Source organism: Amblyomma mixtum, chromosome 3 (assembly GCF_055824585.1).
Source record: "Amblyomma mixtum isolate Tamu chromosome 3, ASM5582458v1, whole genome shotgun sequence".
In the NCBI taxonomy this organism is placed as follows: domain Eukaryota; kingdom Metazoa; phylum Arthropoda; class Arachnida; order Ixodida; family Ixodidae; genus Amblyomma; species Amblyomma mixtum.
In genome coordinates this window covers 273,088,917-273,108,810 of record NC_143014.1, presented here as the reverse complement: position 1 = coordinate 273,108,810, position 19,894 = coordinate 273,088,917, and the positions used below count along the sequence as shown (strand labels likewise).

General features: G+C 48.4%; 3 protein-coding genes across 6 annotated transcripts in view; 1 reads left to right on the top strand and 2 right to left on the bottom strand.

Moving 5' to 3' along the window:
• The window catches only part of LOC149354866 (rap guanine nucleotide exchange factor 6-like), a 602,352-nt gene that overhangs the window by 71,142 nt on the left and 511,316 nt on the right, over positions 1-19,894 (top strand). The window lies entirely within an intron of this gene.
• On the bottom strand, positions 8,097-11,901 carry LOC149354871 (uncharacterized). The gene is made up of 3 exons (XM_089583521.1): positions 11,483-11,901; positions 10,567-10,764; positions 8,097-9,000 (listed from the first exon to the last, which is right to left on the bottom strand). The coding sequence occupies exons 1-3, from the start codon at positions 11,781-11,783 to the stop codon at positions 8,537-8,539; spliced, it is 963 nt and encodes a 320-aa protein (XP_089439647.1). The 5' UTR covers positions 11,784-11,901; the 3' UTR covers positions 8,097-8,536.
• On the bottom strand, positions 16,936-19,626 carry LOC149354870 (uncharacterized). Its single transcript, XM_089577561.1, has 3 exons — positions 19,353-19,626; positions 18,835-19,035; positions 16,936-17,382 (listed from the first exon to the last, which is right to left on the bottom strand). Exons 1-3 carry the CDS (start codon positions 19,624-19,626, stop codon positions 16,961-16,963), a joined length of 897 nt encoding a protein of 298 aa, XP_089433687.1. The 3' UTR covers positions 16,936-16,960.

Genomic DNA, 19,894 nt, shown 5'->3' with positions numbered 1-19,894 from the left:
GGGACAATTGAGACTCTTTTGGTTCTTAAAATTGTCTCAAACTCAGTAAATATTCCTTTTCCCCATATTCAACTCCTCAATTTTTTTTAAAAGAAGGGAAAATATAAGAAGCTTTCTTAGCTTAAAGAGGCTAAGAAAACGCCCCATTTAAACGGATTTTTTCGGAACATTGCGCTCAACCTTTTTTCTGGAAGCGCTGCAGGTATCTCGAGGCATGCAATTTCGAGGCATCGGGTGAGATCGCTGATGCGTTGTAGGCGTGCTGAAGCACCGAAATCACGCATCGTCCGCCACAGTGGCGCTATTCAGCCGGGCTGCCAGCTTCTCGTCATCGGTTGAAGCTCCATTTTAAGCTCTGTAAATCGGAACACGCACTGTATACCTCACCGCTTTCATGGCATTTTCGTGACCTCCTTTGTCGCCTTTCGCCTGCTGCTTTGTTTTTTTTTTCTTCTTCTTTAAATAAGCTGTCGATTTGACAAGCTCATGACTCTCAAGTCTGCCTGCGCAGATATCCACATGGCTAATGTTCCAGCGCACCACTTTCACTAAAGAACTTGTAATCTCGCTCTTAAAATGCTTTCTATCGTTCACGTACTCTCTCTGTAAGCTAATCCCCAAAAACAGCTAACCAAAGCGAAGACCAAAACAAAGGCTGTACCTTTTCAAGGGCCCGTTCGTCAACGCGTTAAATGACAACGTGTGGTACCCATTGTGGTCCCTGTTGGACCACAGGGGGGTGCCACCGAGAAATACCCCGCAGTCGATGCATCTACTGCCAGTACTAGCGACCGAAAAAACTGGCAAGCTTTTGTCGGCTCGGGCTTTAGAAGCACAACTGACACTGCCGATTGAATGAGCCAGAGAGAGATGCTACCCTGACAGTTGCCTTCTATACTCTGTCGTTTAAAATTAGGCTGATCAATTTGTATACTCTGTGCAGTTTTGTTTTGAGCGGTTGCGTGTGCTTATATGGAATATCGGGCAATAGTTTTTTCGCCGCTGGATGAAAGTACCGTATTAAAAATAATGATGATGATGACGACGCATTTTTATGGCGCAAGGGCAGCTTTGGCCAAAGAGCGCCATGGCACCAGGTATTTCCGTTTGCACAAGGTGCGGTCAAACACCCATTTTCCAAGCATTTCATCCTAGATAAGCCGAGCGCCAAGCAATGGGAAAGCTTGTACCTATTGTACCACTGGTGGATACCCGGTGGCACTGGGTATCGAACCCCGCATCTGCCGCTTGCGAGGCGGATGCTCATACCAAAGCCACCGCCGCATTGCAAGGTACCGCATTAATGCACATTCAAGAGCAGCCTGATACTAAACGACCCTTCGTCTTTTGATGACCATACTTGAGAAATGAAGAAAGACTTGCGAACATCAGCACGCGTCGATGGTTAGCTCTCACACCGTCTCTCTTTCGAGAGTCAGCAGTATGGAGAAAATAAATGTAGAGATAGAACAGAGAGAGGTTGTTAAATTCACGCTATTACCGCACTCTTGCCGTGAGTAGGCTTGTTTCACACGTGTGCAGAATATCGACATAAGCGTGCCGACATCACATCAGGGTGTTGCTTCTCGAATGCGTGGTGGTGGCCCTCGAATATTGCTCAGAGGTGCTTTTTTTAAACGGCATTGCCGTTCATCACTGACAACGAGTTTTCGAAACTCTCTTACAGCTCCTGAAGTAAGGCGGCCTTTGAAAGCTTTTTCGGGTAACGAAGTCGTTGTTAATGGCGTGGCGAACAATCGCCATTATCGCTGTATTGTTTTCCACTGGAAAGATGTCTCCCGCAGTTTATTTGCATGAGAGGAACGAGTAATAGACTGGATCCTTCCACCCATTCACAGCGTGAGCCACGGCAGAGAAGCGTGCCAACGAGCCTCTGCGTGGAAGGAGCGGCGCGATTTCCTTTGTCTGGCACTCGCGCAAGGAAGCCACGCAGGATGTGGTGGGCGTACACATGCCGCCGCTGGCTTAATTATGCCGGTTATACTACGTCGCCTACAACGAGGATAAAAAGGCTTGAGCGGCGACCGCGCGAGTAACATCTGACTTATGCCGGGGTGAGGACGAAGGGGAGGGACGTCGCAGATATTGTCATGACGTCATTAGCTTGGCGCTCCGAACACTCCACTGGAATCCTAGGAAGATGATTTTTTTAATTCACTGCCAGTTTGCCCCATGCCAAAATGCAGACGCCGATCTCAAGAAAGAAAGAAAGAAAGAAAGAAAGAAAGAAAGAAAGAAAGGAAGAAAGAAAGAAAGAAAGAAAGAAAGAAAGATTCAAGGTGATACAAAACCAGCGAAAAAGTAGTAGTACACTATACAAGTAGAACAGAAACAAACCAGGCATTCGGTCAGATTCGCTGCGCGCACACTGGATGACGTATGAGTTTGTAAATGACGCCTGGATGTCCCTAGGAAGGTGCACCAAGCTGGTGGCACAGGGAAGTCTCGGATTTGAACGTAGTGAGCACGGCGACGGCCGTTCGGCATGGCTGGGCGCCCCTAGGTGCCCCTGCGCCCCAGTGCCGTGGCGCCATCTTTCGAAGTGTTCAACTAGCTTTCGCGTTGGCGTCGGGCCCGGAAACCTGTTTTCGCGCCGGTGTGTGTGCCAGTGGTGCCCCCGAATGCAGAAATCTAACTTCACTCGAACTTGACTTCCATCGGTCTCAAGGCAGCTCCATCCTGTTTCATAAACGAAACTTGACTTGAAAGGCGACTTGCGATCGACTTGGCTCGATCTCATTCGGCCCAACTTTCAAGTCGGCTTAGGGGCTAGCTTGACGCTGACTTCGTCGTTCTTTCCAATATGGCCGCGTACCGAACGGACGTCGCGCGGAGAGTAGCTGCGTTCGAGTTCGCGTGCCACGCCATGGACGTTGCGTTTTCAGAGGCCCATCGGTTGCCGAAGATCCCCCGGCCAGCGTTAGGCGATCGGGGGAACCCCATGGAGCTGTATAACGACGAGCAGTTCCTCGCCCGCTATCGCTTCTCGAAGAGCGCCGTGCGGGAGCTGCTCACCTTGCTGCCTCTGCGCGAGAGTCCCGACAACAGGGGACAGCCCGTGCCTCCGATGCTGCAGCTGCTCCTGGCGCTAAGATTTTACGGGGCCGGCACGTTTCAGACTGTGACGGGGGATCTGGTGCGGATCTCGCAGTCTACAGTGTGCCGCGCAGTTGGCAAGGTCACTTTGCTGATTGCCCAGCACTTGCGCCCGATGTTTGTGCACTTTCCAGCCGTCTCGCAGCTGGGAAATCTGATGCGGGACTTTTACGACATCGCCGAATTCCCTGGTGTAACCGGCTGCATTGATTGCACCCATGTCCGCATCAACAGCCCTGGAGGCGCAGATGCGGAAGTGTACCGAAACCGCAAGGGCTATTTCTCCATCAATGTGCAGGTGAGCAATGAAAATTGAAGTTCTCTGAACAGTTACGACTGTTCAGCTCACGCGTATTCATTCGTGCAGTGCACGTGCTGTCATTTTTCTTCTATCCCCGCTGTGCTAGGAACGTACTACAATCACAAGCATGCTTGCCCGAAAGACGCGGGTTCAATCCCGCTACGGCGTCACTACGGCGTCTCTCCTAGGCTGAATCGCTTTGGGACGTTAAAAAAACTTCGAAAACAAAAGTATGCTCCCGTCGAGCGCTGGCAGATAGCGAAATATGTCTCTTTGGAATATGCGATCGAGGTCGAGCATTTTCTTTTGAAGAAAATACTGCGTTATAATGTAGCATCGTTCTCCATGAACAGAAACAATGTACGTCGTTATTCCTTTCTTTTTTTTACATGGTTGCGAATGAAAGCGGGTTTCGCGAGTGTTCAGAACTGCGCGTTCTTAGCGATAGGCTGTCGTATCAACAGTTGCATTACGAGTTGAAGAAATAGAAGGAGCCATGTGTCTGCTTGCTTTTGCTGATTGGTCTTATTGCTGGTTTTGTACAGGCTGTCAGCGGACCCCAGCTGCAGTTCTTTGACGTTGTTGCCAACTGGCCAGGCTCCGTCCATGACAGTCGGATATTCGACAATTCCCGCCTGCGGGTACTGTACGAGGAACGTCGGGTGCCTGGAGTCCTGCTGGGGGATGCTGGCTACGCATGCCACCCTTTCCTAATGACACCGCTGTCGGACCCTGGCCCAGCAAATTCGCCGCAAGGAAGGTTAGTTAATATGTTGCCAATGTCATTGCATGACAAAGTTCAATCATCCCGCAGAGGCACCTTGAGTCTCAAGGTGATGGTGTTTGGTGCCACCACACATCTCAGTTGTCCACACATTAATCATGTGCCCGAGATTGGAAACAGAAAGACGACAGCACTTCCCAGAACTATACACATTCCAAATACAATTGCACCCCTCTTTATTCTTAGGTTATGCTTGCATGTTTTCTTTGGATATGGTTCTTAAATTTTTAGCTCATGTAGGCTTTTCACAAGATATCTCTTATTCCAAGTAACCTCAGCCCCTCCTCATTGCTGAGCAGAAGGCTGAGCTTAGCCTTAACTGTCAGATGCCTTGCCCTTCTTGCTGGATAGAGGACTGTGGCTGAGGCTACCTGGCTTCATATTTTAGATACCGCAATTCTTGCCACAATTTTTAGGCGCTATACATCACTTAAGGCCATTCCACCTGACTTTACACCCTCTGGACGCACTATAATCATGCGCATACTCACTACTCTTTTAGGCCCTATACACCCTGTTTTGCTTTTAACACGTGTACATATTTTAACCTCAGCCAGACAAAGACATTGTTTTTGGCGCTCTTTGGCCGTAGATGCCCTTGCCCCAAAAAAAAACTGATCATCATCACAAAGATCGACCACACTTTCTAGCTGTGGCATTAAACCAACTCAATATTCCTTTATCCATGCAGGTACCAGAAAGCCCACATCAAAACTCGTAATGTGGTCGAGCGAGCCTTCGGTGTCTGGAAGCGGCGCTTCCCTTGTTTGGATATGGGGCTCCAGCACAAGGCGAAACAAGCTGCAGTAATAATCACTGCCTGTGCAGCACTGCATAACTTTGCGTGCTCGAGGAAGGAGCCGCAGCCTCCTATTCGGACTGCTCCCGCCCAGAGTGCTCCACTCGACCGCACCAGCACGACAGCAGCAAGGCGGCCACAGCACCTGCCACCTGCTGATGCCGTCACCGACAGCTTATCAGGAATGCAGGCACGACGGGTGCTCATCCAGAAGAGCTTCACTTAGGTAAATATAACAGAGAAAGGCCGGCTAGTTGGCGACTATTACTAGAATGTATCTTGGGACCGTGCAAAAAGACAGAGCGTGGCACTTCAACTGAGTTTATTACACAGGTGCGTCACATTTATACATTCATCGCAATCACAAACTAACCTAACAAGCGACCATCACATGACACTGTTGTGCTGCCGTGTGCGGTACAGCATATTATCTAGACATGCAAACTAATGACCACACAAGTGCATGGAGGTTTTGCTGACACAAGAGCTGGATTCCTTCTTAATACAGTAGGCTTCGTACGCTTCTCTACTTACTTTAAATTCAAACTTTTTGAAGACGAGGCGGGCAACCACGGCAGTGGTGACAATAGTTCGCCACATGCCCACCCGCCGCCAATGCGCCTACTCCTGCGTGGTGCTCCTGAAGTCTGACGTTTATACAATTTCCAGTTTGCCCATTGTAGCTTTTGCGAGGAAGATTGTGGTATTAAGCACGCAGACAGATTCGCCCCGTGCATGAGCGGGGTCGTTTATCGAATGAATACCCCTGTCCTGTGGCAAAAGCTACATTGGACAAACTGGAGACTTCAGGAGCACCACGTAGGAGTAGACGCATTGGCAGGGGGATGGGCATGTGGCTGACCATTGTTGTCACTGCCGTGGTTGCATGCCACGGTTCCACGAAACGACAGTCTTAAAAAAATTTGCATCTAAACTGAGTCGAGAATTGTATGAAGCTTACTGTATTAAGAAAGAATCTGGTCTTGTGTCAGCAAAACCTCGGTTGGCTTGATAAACAGTTTGCATATCTGGATAACATGCTGTCCCGCACAAGGCAACGCACCAGTGTCATGTGATGGTGATTTGTTAAGTTTTGAGATGGATGTATAAATGTGACGCACCTGTGTAATAAACTCAGTTGAAGTTCCACGCTCTGTCTTGCTGGTCTCTTCCTCATCTGTTGTCTTTTTGCTCGGCCCCAAGATACATCCTTATCACATAGGTAAGAAATACACGATTCGCTACATTCTCTCATGCATATTCAATCAAGCATGTTTATAATGCACAGCTGGTCATGCTACCCATATCCCTACTTTTGTGCAGGAACTAAGAAATGCTACAATTTTTTCTCAGCTTGGGAATCTTTTCAGTTGCGAGCTTGTTGCACTAATAGGGTGCTACTCTTCAAGTTCAGGGTCCTGAATTTGTTGCTATGGCGTTCTGTTTCAAATGCTATTTTTCAAGAACGCTGTATTGATCTTGCAGGAGGTGAATACCACTGCGTCCGTCCACTCTTGTCACTACATGGACGTGGAGGCTGCCTGGAAAAGCTCTTGTCTGTGACCCTGCTGCTGAGGATATTAGTGGAGCTCAGTTCATTGTTTTAAGAACTGCTGCCTCGGTGTCTTTGCTTACACATATTTGGTTTGGTTTGTGGTGGTTTTAATGTCCCAAGGCGACTCAGGCTATGAGGGACGCCGTAGTGGAGGGCTCCGGAAATTTTCACCACCTGGGGTTCTTTAACGTGCACTGACATCGCACAGTACACGGGCCTCTAGAATTTCGCTGGGATCCAACCCACGTGTTTTGGGTGAGCAGCCGAGCGCCATAACCACTCAGCCACCACAGTGGGGCAGATCAGTTTGTGTTATCACTTCAAAGTTGTGTTTTGGGTGAGCAGCCGAGCGCCATAACCACTCAGCCACCACAGTGGGGCAGATCAGTTTGTGTTATCACTTCAAAGTTGTGTATTTTGCCTTTTCAAGGGATGTGTGGTACGAATCAGCTATTAAATGGCACACTTTTTTTTTGGCTAGTGTAGAGTTCAAAAGAAGCGATGAGTGTATTGTTTTTATTTGGTTTGGATTGAAGATGGTGTAGAACAGCCAATCCTTCAGCTGTTAAACTGGAGCCTTCTTTTCAGGGAACTAATGCGCGAGCGGTTGGTAGTGTATTGTCGCTCTCTCTTGTCTGTGTCCAAAGTGGGAGTTGGTTGGCAGTTGTCATGGTATGGCGCAAAAGGTTGATTCTTTTGGTCTGAAATGTGCTTCCCGACATGATTCATACACCTCTTCTAGCTCAGTCTCTTGCGACAAAGGTGCATAACGGGCAGCAACTAGCACTGAGAAAGAAGTAAAGTCTACTGCAGCATAGTATGTGCCAAGAGAAGTGCAGGCATTGCTATGTCATGGTGAAACGCACCAAAATACAGTTTGCGACCTGTGAGCATTTTGAATTTCCGAGTGTAAAGGTAATGGTAGTACACTGAACTCCTGTAGCTCTTGCAGAAGCTACACAGTCTGTCTGCAAGTAGTTGCACTCAACAGTCTGTTCTTGAGCCAAATGCACCTGATGTTTGTTAGCTGCCTTGACCTATGTCACAGTCGTGGTGGACCACTGAAAAAAAAATTTATGACCCCTGTAGTCTTTGCGACATTTTGTTTTGTGGTTCAATGAACAGTTGGTGATATGACTATGCAGTTAGTTCTAGCTTAGAAGTGTTTTAGTGAAATTATTCACATGCAAACACGTAGCCTAGTGTTTTTTTTATTTGTACCTGCAGGTACTCGTTCGCTGCAGTTGCGCCCTTCTTGGAATAGTACCAATTCCACTCGAGGAGAACTCGCATCTCTTGAAATTGTTACAGGCTTTGGGGGTTCAAAATAGCAGAACATGAGTGCCATCAGCAAGTGCTTGCGACGTATGCTTCTTTTAAGTCTTTTCCGTGCCTTGTGCAGGTTGTCGCAGGAATGTGGTGCCCATGTTTTCAAGGATTAAATTACTTCAGCATGGTGGCATTGCATTGACTCGAGCTCTGGGCCAACGTAGTAGAGAGCATAGCAGGAACCACGTTCTTTACGGGTTTAGGTTTTTGTGTAGGAGGCCTTAGGTTAGGCGACACAGCATAGATAATAGAACTAGGAGAGAGCAGTGTTGGCCTTTGTGCACTTATGGTGTTGACTCTTCCATGAGCAGAGATTGTTGCGACTTTTCATACATGGAACCTTTGCCAGTGTGGCCTAAATTTTCCCTACCAATTGGTTTTGCAAGCCGTGCCAGGGGAGGATTTTCGTTCCAAGAGCAGCCAGATTTGTAGCATACAGCAGTGCATACTTCCGCGAATTACTGTTTGAATACAAAGACCCACAAGCACCATGTAGCCATAGCAGCAGGAGGAGGAGTACCATTCCTCCCACTGAGTCATGTACTTGAAACCATACGGGTGCCAATGAAGTGACGTTATGAGGATTTGCCACATACTATTCGTGCAAGCATTCAGACAGCATTCCAGTTTCTTTCACTTGTAGGCACTATTTTATTCTGGTGCCTCTCGCAGCCTGCGAAGCTGTTCTAGTTTTATTTCTTTTTCGATTTGGAGAATTTCGATTTTTAGTTTTTTTTCCTCAATGTCCAAAACTTTCTTCTCCCTACGTTCTTCGAGAAGACTTTGGTGGTCCTCCCGCATCAGCTGGAGGCGCACCGCATGCTCTTCTCGCAGTAGAGAGGCTCTGACATCATTCTCGTCTGCCAGAGACCTCTCCAAGAGGGCCATCCGCCCTCTCGGAGCCCTGCCACCATCGCCAGTGGCCACTGCTTCAGCAGCAGTGCAAGCGTCAGCTCCAGAAGCAACTGCAGCTGTGCTGGGAGCATCGCCAGGTTCTACAGGTGTACAAAAGGCACCGCTCTCCTGCTGAGTTGCTTCTGGAGCTGCCGCACTTGGGCCAACAGGAGCCGTTGATGGCTGCTCCTCGTCAACAGGAGGAGCTTCCCAGTCTTCCTCTGTAATAAACAAAAAGTAAAAATTAGTGGGAAAATAAATCTAAGCTAACAATGCATTATCCTCCTACCTCAATAGAGCAAACTGTTGGGTCAGTTAGTAAACAGACATTATAACGAAACCTTTATAATGTTCCTTAGAAGTAAGTGAGGCATCAGTTGCCTTTCTCAGCACCAAATAACTGCCATTGCATCTTGGGGCCATGGTTTAGGTGTTCTGTTTTGGTCTGTTATATTCTTCGCAATTTGCTCTGAGCCTCATGGCCTCACTTTTGTGTTTTTTCTGCTAATATGCTAATATATAATTTGCTAATATAGTCGTGCTGGCCCAGAGTTTTTACACGTGGTTATTCTTTAATTCTGTGCTTGCACCTTTTTGTTCTTTCAGTGGGTTTCGTTATTTTTAAATTTTTGTACATTTCCAACTTAGCATTTGTGTGTTTCTCTCTTCCGTCCTGTGTTTTTTGTAAAGGTTTCCTTATAATTACTTTCAACCTCCTTAGCCACATATATGCGATACCAATGCTAAGGTGGGGCATACAAGAAAAGTGAAGAATACTGCAGCCTGTGGAACAGCCTATAATGGGTGTATGTAAGCTACTGTACAAAGCTGCTATTTCTCGTGTCTCATTATAGGAGTCCTGAATCAGTCACTGTAAACTGTTGCACTGTGGTTGTATTACATTGGCAGTGCCATTCCTATAGCGAGTATTACAATTTCTTTTCTGTTTAATATAGTGCATTGTACAAATAAAGTATGTACAAGTGACAATTTAATGCTGTGTTGTGCAACAAATTTTTATTGTTGATGCTACCGCCATAAATATTACTGCACAGTTTGTGTACACACTGCTGCCACTAGTGCTACTTTTCAGTCTGCACTAATAAGCACATCTGTAGGCAACCAAATTCAGGGCTACAGAAAACACTCCTCAAGTAAAACCTGTGCAATGCAAAACACAATTTGCTTTCAAACTAGCAGCCAAATTCCAAAGGTATTTCGAGCATTGCACAGAGGCAAGCTGCAATATTATTCAGAACGAGAATGTTGTTAGCTTATCCCTCAAGCACTACCATGTACAAGTGCACACAAATATCAAAAATATGTGGAGTGCATGCATAATGGAACTGCATGAAAGTTGACATTCGTTTAAAGAGATGCAGGAATGGCCAGCCGGGCTCAAAAACACGAAATAAGCAGGTGCAAATGTCATAATGAATGCAGTTCAGGTTGCAGCACGGAACAAGGTTGCTACATCAGTGCCCGACGGTTGAATCGCCTCCTTTCACTACAGAAAAACAGCACACCACTTACATGCGTGAGCACCACCAAGACAGAATGCCTTCGGAGTGCTGTCCAACAACATGCAGCTTGGAGCAGGTCATCCTTTTGCATTGTCAACCAATGCAGCCTTGATCTGCACAAACATTCAGCCAACCCCGTGTACAGCAGCTTGCAACAGTGTTGCTGTAGCTGAACCCTATAATCCTCACAGTAGATTAAAGGCAATAAAAAAATTAAAGCAGCGTTACTTGCAACAGTGCACACTGCCATGCTCAGTGCCCTACCTGCATAGTGGTATTCCATATCGCCTGGTCCATCGACCATTGGCTGCAGGAGCCTAACAACAGGCAAACTTGCCACCGGCAAGAGGCCAATGCCCCTGTCTGAATCTGTTTCATTGCCAGCACGCGTGGAAATGTGGCTGGCAACAGCCAGCACTTGTTCAGTTTGCGGGCTTATAGCGCACTCTGCTGGCCCTCCCCCTGAAAAGAAAACAAAACATATAGCACACAGGGAACCTACTTTTAATAGATATAAAATGTGCCATTACAGTACTGTTTTTTTCATGAAGTCCCATACAAAAGCAACCGAAGGCACATCATGCGTCCGGTGTTGTTTTCGCTCCATTTTTGTGCCACTAGTCCCAATAGTGTCATGAACGAGTAAAGGTAGGTTGCTTTATGCACAGCCTTCCGGATTTTCAATAGTACCAATCAACTCTCAATCGCGCAGCTAGTTTCCTCATGAACATGAAGTTCGCCAGTGTTGACGCCGTCTGAACTAGGTCAGCGGTACGAATCGTCCGTTGTCTGTTCGCTGCCGGCCTGACGCGAACGCTCCATCGCATGGTACTGCCCGCTCATCGTCTTCTATGTAGCAGAAATCTGTGCGTTCGCACTGACTCGAGTGTAGTAAACATTCTCCGTAGTTTTTATAAAACAAGGAGGCTGTAGAGGATACTGCTTACGCATTATTTACACGATTAAAGCAGGCTGCATTTATCTGCATTCGTAAATGCAGCAGGGTACACTTCGCGGAAAGCGTGATTACGCGCCAATTTGCGCGTTATAATACCGTTCCTAAAACTGCATTCCAGCACACGCTGCTAACGCAGACCAAGTAGAATAATCGCGCCCTTATCCATGGCACACGAAACATGCAGGAACAAGCGTTTGTAAACGACCTGAAAGCTGCGCTCACCTGTCTTATGGCAATCCCTCCGTTTCCTCGCATCCTCCTCCTTCGACTTCTGCTTCATATTATTCCAGCATTTTTTAAGCTGGTGAGGGTCGCGTCGGGTCACCCCGTGGTTGCTGTTAAAAATTTTTGCAACTTCTACCCAAGTCTCGTTTTTCTTCGCCAGAGAAGACACATCCGTCTTCTTGCACTCGAGGATGTGCTGACGCGCCTTCACCAGCGCCGTTAGGAGCTCTTTTTCCTCAAATGTGAAGCGAGGCGCTGGTCTCCGCTGAGAGCCCGAGTCTTCGCAGTGTTGTGACATTTCGCGATTTCTGTTCACGTGGATAAGGTTGATAGACAAGCCTTGCTAGTAGGCCAACGTGAACAGAAAAGAAACAACGTAGAAAAAACTGGCTACGGCTCAACTAGAACTGGCTCAATGTGGGACACGTTGCCAACCAAAGACGTCATTCAAGCGAAAGCGGCCGGTAGCACTGAAATGTGGTTTTATTGTTAGCATTTTTCTGCAGAAGTCACTCACACCTAGTGCCTGTTTATGATTGCTGAACGAAACGCGTGGTTTTATACGAGTAAAACGTGCGTTATTACAATAGAATGTTGAATACTCTCTTCCCCAGACGAGCAATGCGCCCTCGCGTTCAAGCACGCACTTCACTTGACGAAGCAAGTCAGGTTGAGCGTCTATGAAACACGAAACCAAACTTGGGGGTCCTGAAGTCGACTTGATGCTTCAAGTCGGCTTACTGTAGTCAGGTTCAAGCGCGATACAAGTTCGAGTGAAGTTAGATTTCTGCATTCGGGGGTGAAAGGGAGGAATAGCCGTTGGGAAGGTTTGTTTGGTTTGTTTCGCTTTCCGGGCGCGGACCGGAAGCCTCCATTTCTCTCTCAACAGGTGTTGAGCGGCCGCGTCACGAAAGAAAGTAGTAGACCGTGTCGCGCCTTGTGTCAGCAGGGCTCTGTCGTTGCGCTTCACTGCACTAGCAATGAAGGTGCAGTGCAGACAGTAGAAGAGCGCCATTCTCAGTTTTCGGATATTAATTTCAGCACAGTTAAACTGATATCGCAGCGTTTAGTGGCGCTTGTGATAGACTAACCCGAGGCCTTGAACCATCCCGTCAACTCTCGACATCCTGACGTCCGAGAGGTGAATTTTTCATGGCTCGGGCGTCCATGGTCACTGTTGCCTTTACCAGCAGCCCACTTGAGGATGACGGCAGTCATACACGTAGCCCGCGGGGCTTGTTGTGCGGTCCTCTGGCTAAAAGCGAGACATCTGGCATGAAGGTGTTGAAACTTCCCTGTAGTAAACTATCTCTTTTTTTCCCATCCGTATTATCTTTTGTGCCAACCGGTTGCTTCTTTGCTTAGAAATCGAGAGGTAGCAATCTAATACCTTCATATTTTCACCGGCTTTGAGTAAACGTTTAGCCTTCGCAGCGACCGAAGCTACAGAAGCATATTTAAGTGCTCGTAGTCTTGATGAGTGGTGTTCCGCCCCGCAGTGAGCGCGGGCTGTAAATCCGCAGATTTGCTCATTACCCACCCTGTGGGATTTGTGCTATTGCAATGCGCTTTTTTATTTCGTTCGTTGTGCTCGGTGCGCCGAACGACGGAACAAAAGCTGATATATGGGTACATTTGTTCGGCACTCCTGCTTAACACTTCGATGCTAGTCGGAAGTGTCGATTGTGATTCGCAATATCCTACAATTCTACGAACAAAGCAGTGATGTCCTTCGAAGCCTGCCCATGAGAAACAAAATAAACATTATACTTTATTTTCGTTATAATTTTGTTTCGCGGCTATTGGCCCGTGGAATACAAAGGTTGGTCAATGCGGGTGCGCACCGAGATTAGCTTGAAACCCCTGCTTACACACACACCCACAAACTCGTTCGCCGTTTGCGGATAATACGGTACGGCCACTCCGTCTATGGGCGGCTGTAGTGCATCTTCGTCGCGTCTTCCTGCATTGCATAATGGGAAAGGGCGCCACGCTTCCTCGCTGCGCAGTCCGCAGGGGTCAAGGTGTTTGCCCGGGATCACCACAGCCGCCAGGCGTGCGTGCGTTGCCAAGCACGTCTCGACGGCGGCGGGAGGAGCCGGCCGTGCATGTGCGAGTCACGCCTCTTCGCGCGTGAACCGCGGAGCACAAGCACCGTTTGGGAGCGCCGACTGAACCGTCGGAGCCTCCCGCGGAGCCGATGAGCGTCCTCTCACTGCCGGCCTGAGCCACTCGGGGCGCATTTGTTTTGCAAAGCGCGGAGACAAGACAGATACATCTTTCTTTTCGTCTGCACTGCACTGCAGCGCAGCGCAGCCACGCCCGACTGACAGCGCCGCACGAAATGCTATGGCTGAGACTGTTTCCGGCAAAAACGGTGTTATAGCCTCTCAACGTGTTTTGCAAAGATATAGCTTTAAAACTACGAGGCGTGTGCGGCGAGCAACAAACGCTCGAGTGCTGCTTTTATCGCGCTGGACGTCAGCTGTACGTTCACTGAACGTGCAGCGCTCGGCAGTCGCTGCTTATTTGACACCATCAGTTAGGCGGTTTTCCCGAACGAATCGCTCACCGCGAACTGTAGCAGCGCGGACGAAGTAATCCAATGGAAATCTGTGTTGACAAGCAAACGTCGGTTCTCTGTTCAACGTTAGGCATTCCCGGCACTCTTTGGCAACAAAGTTCCGCGAACATTGCGGCCAACAGTCCCTGTGTCTCTCGTAACGTTCTAATTCTGTAAGTAAATAAATTGAGCCGCGTATGTTCATAGAGTATGTCCATCGAACAGCTGCGAGGTGATGAGCGTGACGACTGCCCCATTGTCCAAGTGTCCAACGGGACCGCCAATAAACGCGCACCGTGAGGGCGTTCAAGAGGGGAATAGCGACGTGTTAGAAAGTGTGACCAAGCGGGGATTCAGGTAGAACATCGTTATGCCTGCCCACGAAACAACGCTTCACACCGACCACCCAGTTCCAGCACGAGGATGTCGTCTGCGAGTGGTCATGCTTCAACGCCTTGTCGTTGTCGAGGTCTTGAGTACCCTAGCTAGGCGTCGACGACAGGTCAGCTTCTCTGTAGTTCCTCACATGGTGGCTACACGGAGTGGGTGGAATATATATTTAATCTCACGCTGATCGTAAGATTAAATATGAAATGCCGCAGCAGTGGTCTAGTGATTTCAGCACTCGTTTCGTGTGCGGGAGGTGCACGGTTCGATCCCCTGCGCCGCAGGGTATCCACCGGCTTTCGGATGGGCAAAAGCTTTCTCTGGGCGAAATGTTCGGAAAGAGAGGTACTGGACCCCACCTTATGTAGACCAACCAAGTTAACTATGGCGCCCTTTGGCGAAGCTACCATTGTGAAATTAAATAATAAAATCATCACCTTGCGCTTCGTGCAGGGTCTGGTGGTCACCTGTCTGTCAGCTGTTGGTTTGTTAAAGATTTCGCGCCAGTGACGCCCCCCCCCCCCCCCCCCCTTTTTCTCTCCCAAAACATCGTCACTGCACAAGCCACCCACTGTGTCCGAGGGAAGGACCCCTCGGCCTGTTCCAGAAAAGTTGGGAAGCGCCCATTACTCCCCCGAGGGAAAGCGGTGTCGGTGTGTGAAGGTTTAATTTGCGTGTGAGGGCAAGCTTGCGGAGGGGACGATTCCTTCGCAAAGGTCTCCCCCGTATTCACAAACCACACTTGCCCTTATCTTTAGCGCCCCTTCACTTTTCTGCTCCTTAACGCGTTTCAGAAACAGACCTTACCCTTAACGGTCCCCTTAAGCCCGACTTAAAGTTCAGGTAAAGGGAGCCATTTAAGGTGCCAACCCAGGCACCTTAAACTGCTCCTTACCACAATTCAACATGGCGGCGTGCTACGATGACGACTTCAGTGAGTTCGTCGATTTTGTTCATCGCGCGGAAGATGTCATCGATGACGAAGCGCACAGTTTTGCGCACCCGTTGCGGCGGAACCTTAGGGATCGCCAGAATCCCATGGAAGTGTACAACAACCAGGAATTCCTCGCAAGGTACCGCTTTTCCAAGGCTGCTGTGGTCAAGCTTCTGTCCATGTTGCCGCTGCGCCAGAACACAGACGGACGAGGTTGCCCTGTGCCGCCGCTGTTGCAACTGCTCGTGACGCTGCGTTTTTACGGAGCGGGGACCTTTCAAGTGGTCTCCGGAGACCTTGTAAACGTGTCCCAGCCGACAGTTTCCCGGATTGTAACTCGATTGTCGAACATGATTGCCGCTACTTTGTACCCGGCGCTAGTCAAGTTCCCCGAAGCTGGAAAAATGCATCAAGTTATGTACGACTTCTACAAGATTGCGCAGTTTCCCAGGGTGACTGGTTGTATTGACTGCACCCACGTGCGTATCAAAAGTCCGGGCGGAGACGACGCCGAAGTATATAGGAACAGGAAGGGCTACTTCTCAATCAATGTGCAGGTAAGTGAAATGTGTACATAACTTCCAGGGTGAGCATAGAGACGCGAAACAGCGGCACTTTTGAAGCAGGAATAGGCAGCGCACGGGAATGAAATTAGTTACAAATCAGTGAACAATGAATGTACGCGACTTCGCGGGTGGCTCCAAGTTGTGAGAGCTGCATGATTTGCCTCATCGCACTTTATTTTCTCTAATAGAGATAAATTTTTTCTGGTATAAAACTGTACACAAGATTTTAAGAATCATGCACTTGATCATAGTTACAAAAGCAACTTTGCTAATCATGGCTGTCCCGGAAAGGACATGAAAAATCAGATGCACGTAAAAACAAAGCAGCTGTAACACATTCATTTCTTTTTTTTTGGCATGTTTACAGGCTATCACAGGCCCTCAACTGCAATTTTTTGATGTAGTTGCAAGCTGGCCGGGCTCTGCACATGACAGCAGAATTTTTGACAATAGCAATGCAAGAGTTCGTTATGAGGAAGGAACTGTTCCTGGCGTACTCCTTGGCGACATGGGGTATGCTTGCCGGCCATACCTGATGACTCCACTGAGAGATCCTGGACAGAGAGACAGCCCAGAGTTCAGGTAAGTGAATATGACAGGTCACAATATTGCATGGCAACTACAGGCAAATGTCGAACGCCTCTTTATTCAGGTACAACAAGTCGCAGATACGGACGAGGAACTCTGTCGAAAGGGCTTTTGGCATCTGGAAAAGAAGATTTCCATGTCTAGACATGAAGCTGCAGATTGCAACAACAACATCTGTAATCGTCATCACAGCATGTGCTGCTTTACACAACTTTGGCCGCGCCCACTCATGTGAGGAAATGCCTCCTGCTCCCCTGCAATCGGACACATGCAACCCTCAGCAGCCATGCCCAGCTTTGCAAGCTCAACAGCCACGTCCCATTGACTCAGCGAGTGGCTTCAGGACACGAGCAAGCATTATTCAGCAGCATTTCTCATAGTGTGGCAAAGCAAAACAAACATGGCACGCACCTTCAGAGTACAATAATTCTCTTTGTTTATTGACTGCTATTTTTTATAGCGGCCATTTGGAGTTTTAAGAGCTCTAATTTGGCCCTTTTATTGGCACATTTCAGCTCATGTGCTTCTTTTGCCTGCTTCATGTGAAGCGCATGTTCGGCTCTCATGAGCTTCATTTTTAGTATGTGCTCTTTCCTCTTTCTTCGATTGTCCTCTTCAACAGCTTTAAGGCGTGCGCCAAGCTCTCCCTCAACAGCTGTCTGCTTAGCGGTCTTCCTGCGCTGCACTGAAAGCATGGCTGGAAGTGTTTGTGGCAGTGGTTGCGGGGCAGCTGCTACTTCTCCAGGCGGCTGCTCTGCTTCAGCTGCAGGCGGTGTGTTTTCCGTGTCTTCGACACACTCCACCTGGCTGCTGCCACCGCTGGGGCTCGCTGCAGTGTCCCACTGATGATAGGTCATATCTGCAAAAACATTTGTAACAGTCAGTTTTCATCACAACTCATGATCACCACATGCATAAAAGCAGACTTTACACAGTGTAAACAGACAATTTTTGGTCTCACTTGTCCTAGCAAGCAGCTTCAGGCATTTACGAGTCGTCGCTGTACATTGTTGAGAGCACAATTTCAAAGCCTGTACTTTGCAAGTGTGGTATTGGTCAGCATGTGTGTGCTTTATGAAGTGCAATAAATTATTAATACTGCAGCCCGCCTATTCCAGCTGGCCTTTTGTCTTCTCATACCTATGACTCATATGACAATCAACTGGCAGCAGTTTTGGCTACCCTTGTCGAAATCATCTAGGTGCACAAGAGAAACAGTGGTTTCCCTGGGATCTGCTTAAAATGGTTTTTTTTTTCTAGCTACCTAATGGTACGGCTGACTGGTGGCGTCAATACAACTATGTGCAGGGCACTGTCACTGTCATCACTAACGTTGACGAAAAAAGAAGTGGGTTATCTGGACAAGCAATGACGACAGAAGTGACAGAATGACGATTACAAGGCTTTCTTTGTATTTTTAGACGATATGTTAATGGTTGTTTAGTTCGGGGCGTGGGAGCCCCGCATGCGAGGAACCTCTCAACACGGTTGCTGGGTGTGGGGTTTATTGCTGAAGAGAGAGAGAGAGGCAGCGAGTGTACAAGAACGCACTTCCGCTGCTGTGGGAATGCAGACGGTCACGGTAAGAAAATGAGGAATGCGTCAGTCGACGGGGCTGTGGGGATCAGATGTCGTCGGGGGAGACGCCTGCTTGCTTTTGTGGGTGCTAGCTTTTGTGTGGGAGCGGCCGGCCCGCGCTTGTTTCTTGGAAGCGGGCGGCGAGTATGCGCGGAGGAGGCAAGGGCTGTTGGAGCGGCCTGGCGTCGCTTGGTCGACGAACACGACACGATACTTTCTGTATTTATTGCAAGCAAAGCAGTAAATTCCTCAGTCAGTCAGTGCTGTTTCTGTGTGTTTCTCGACTGTGTCCTGTCCCTGCGCACTGTTTTAAGTAGAAAAATGAACCAACTGGCCCCACTACTTCCCATGGTGCGACACTTGTTCCGCTAAATATAACCAGTAACCTGGGAATGATTTTGTTCACGACAAACATACTCCAATGAAAGCATATGCGACAAGTGAAAGCAGGAAATTGTTGATGGAATCTGCATAAGAGCACAAAGGAGTAGTTACAACAAACACAAGCAGCACTGAATCACGACGTCCTGAAATCGATGCATCAACAGTGGCATTAGTGTGACCAGCAGTGAACACGTAGAGCCACCCCATATTGTTTTTTCGTTAAAACAAGCAATCTGCTCATATGCATTCCTCTCATGAGATTTTGCTGCAGCTCCTTTCCTTGTCTATCTCTGCTCGCTGGCATATAGCGGACAACTGGGCCAAACAACTGCCCTGGCAGAACACATACCGTTGGACAGCTGAAGCGGCTCCGCTTGCATTGATTCGAGCAAGGCGGCGACGTCGGGTGCGCACTCTGGTCGGGAGGCGACCGCGTGGCGCGCGCGGTCACTGTCGAACGGGTTGGGCAACCGCGTCGACAAGTGGGACGCCGCAGCACCAACTCGCTCCAGCTCGTCGGTCATCTGACTTTCTGGCGCGCTGCCACCTCCTGGGGGAAAAAAAAAAAACCGCCCGGTTCATCATTAGTAGTGATGCAGTCTTTGTTTTTAACTACCTACAGATGATCAGCGTACTGCACGCGATGACGAGCACGATACGCGGCATGAAAAATAACACGTCGAAGCAGATTGTGAACACACGCATGTATGATATCTCACAGTCAAGCAACTTCTCATGTCGGCTATCAACCGAAAAGCAAACTAACACGGCTGGGGAGCAGTCTTGGCGCAAATCAAGGAGCCTGGCTATCAGCAAACAGAAAAGAGAATCAGGCGAAAGAAGACCAGAGAAAACAGAGGAGCTCACCTGTCGCAAACACTCCCTTCGTGTCAGCGGCCTTTGCCTTCTTCCATTTTCCTTTTAAATTGTCCCAGCATTTGCGCAGTTGGCTCTCCGTTCGGTATAGGATGTTGGGCCGGCAGTTGTATTCGTCCGTGATCACCTTCCAAGTTTTCTTCTTTTTTTCCAGGGAAACTCCGTCTGTTCGTTTGCTCTCCACTACCGCGGTGTACTTATTGCAGAGTTCAGTAAGAACGTTGCGCTCTTCTTCAGTAAAATTTACGCGTTTTTTAGCCTCCATATCTTTTTTTTTTGTTCTAAATAAAAACTGAATAGAAATTGAACGCAGAATCTAACAAGAGTGCAACAAAAAAAGCCAAAAAAATGGAAAAAGTCCAAAAAGAAAAAGAGCGAACCGACGTCGAGAAGCAAACACTCGCAAAAGAGGCGGGCTACGTGAAATCAACAAGCACATTATTGTGACGGCTCATTCCCTTCCCCAGTGCAGGGTAGCCAACCGGAAACCTTTCTGGTTAACATCCCCGCCTTTCCCCCTCTCTGTATCTCTC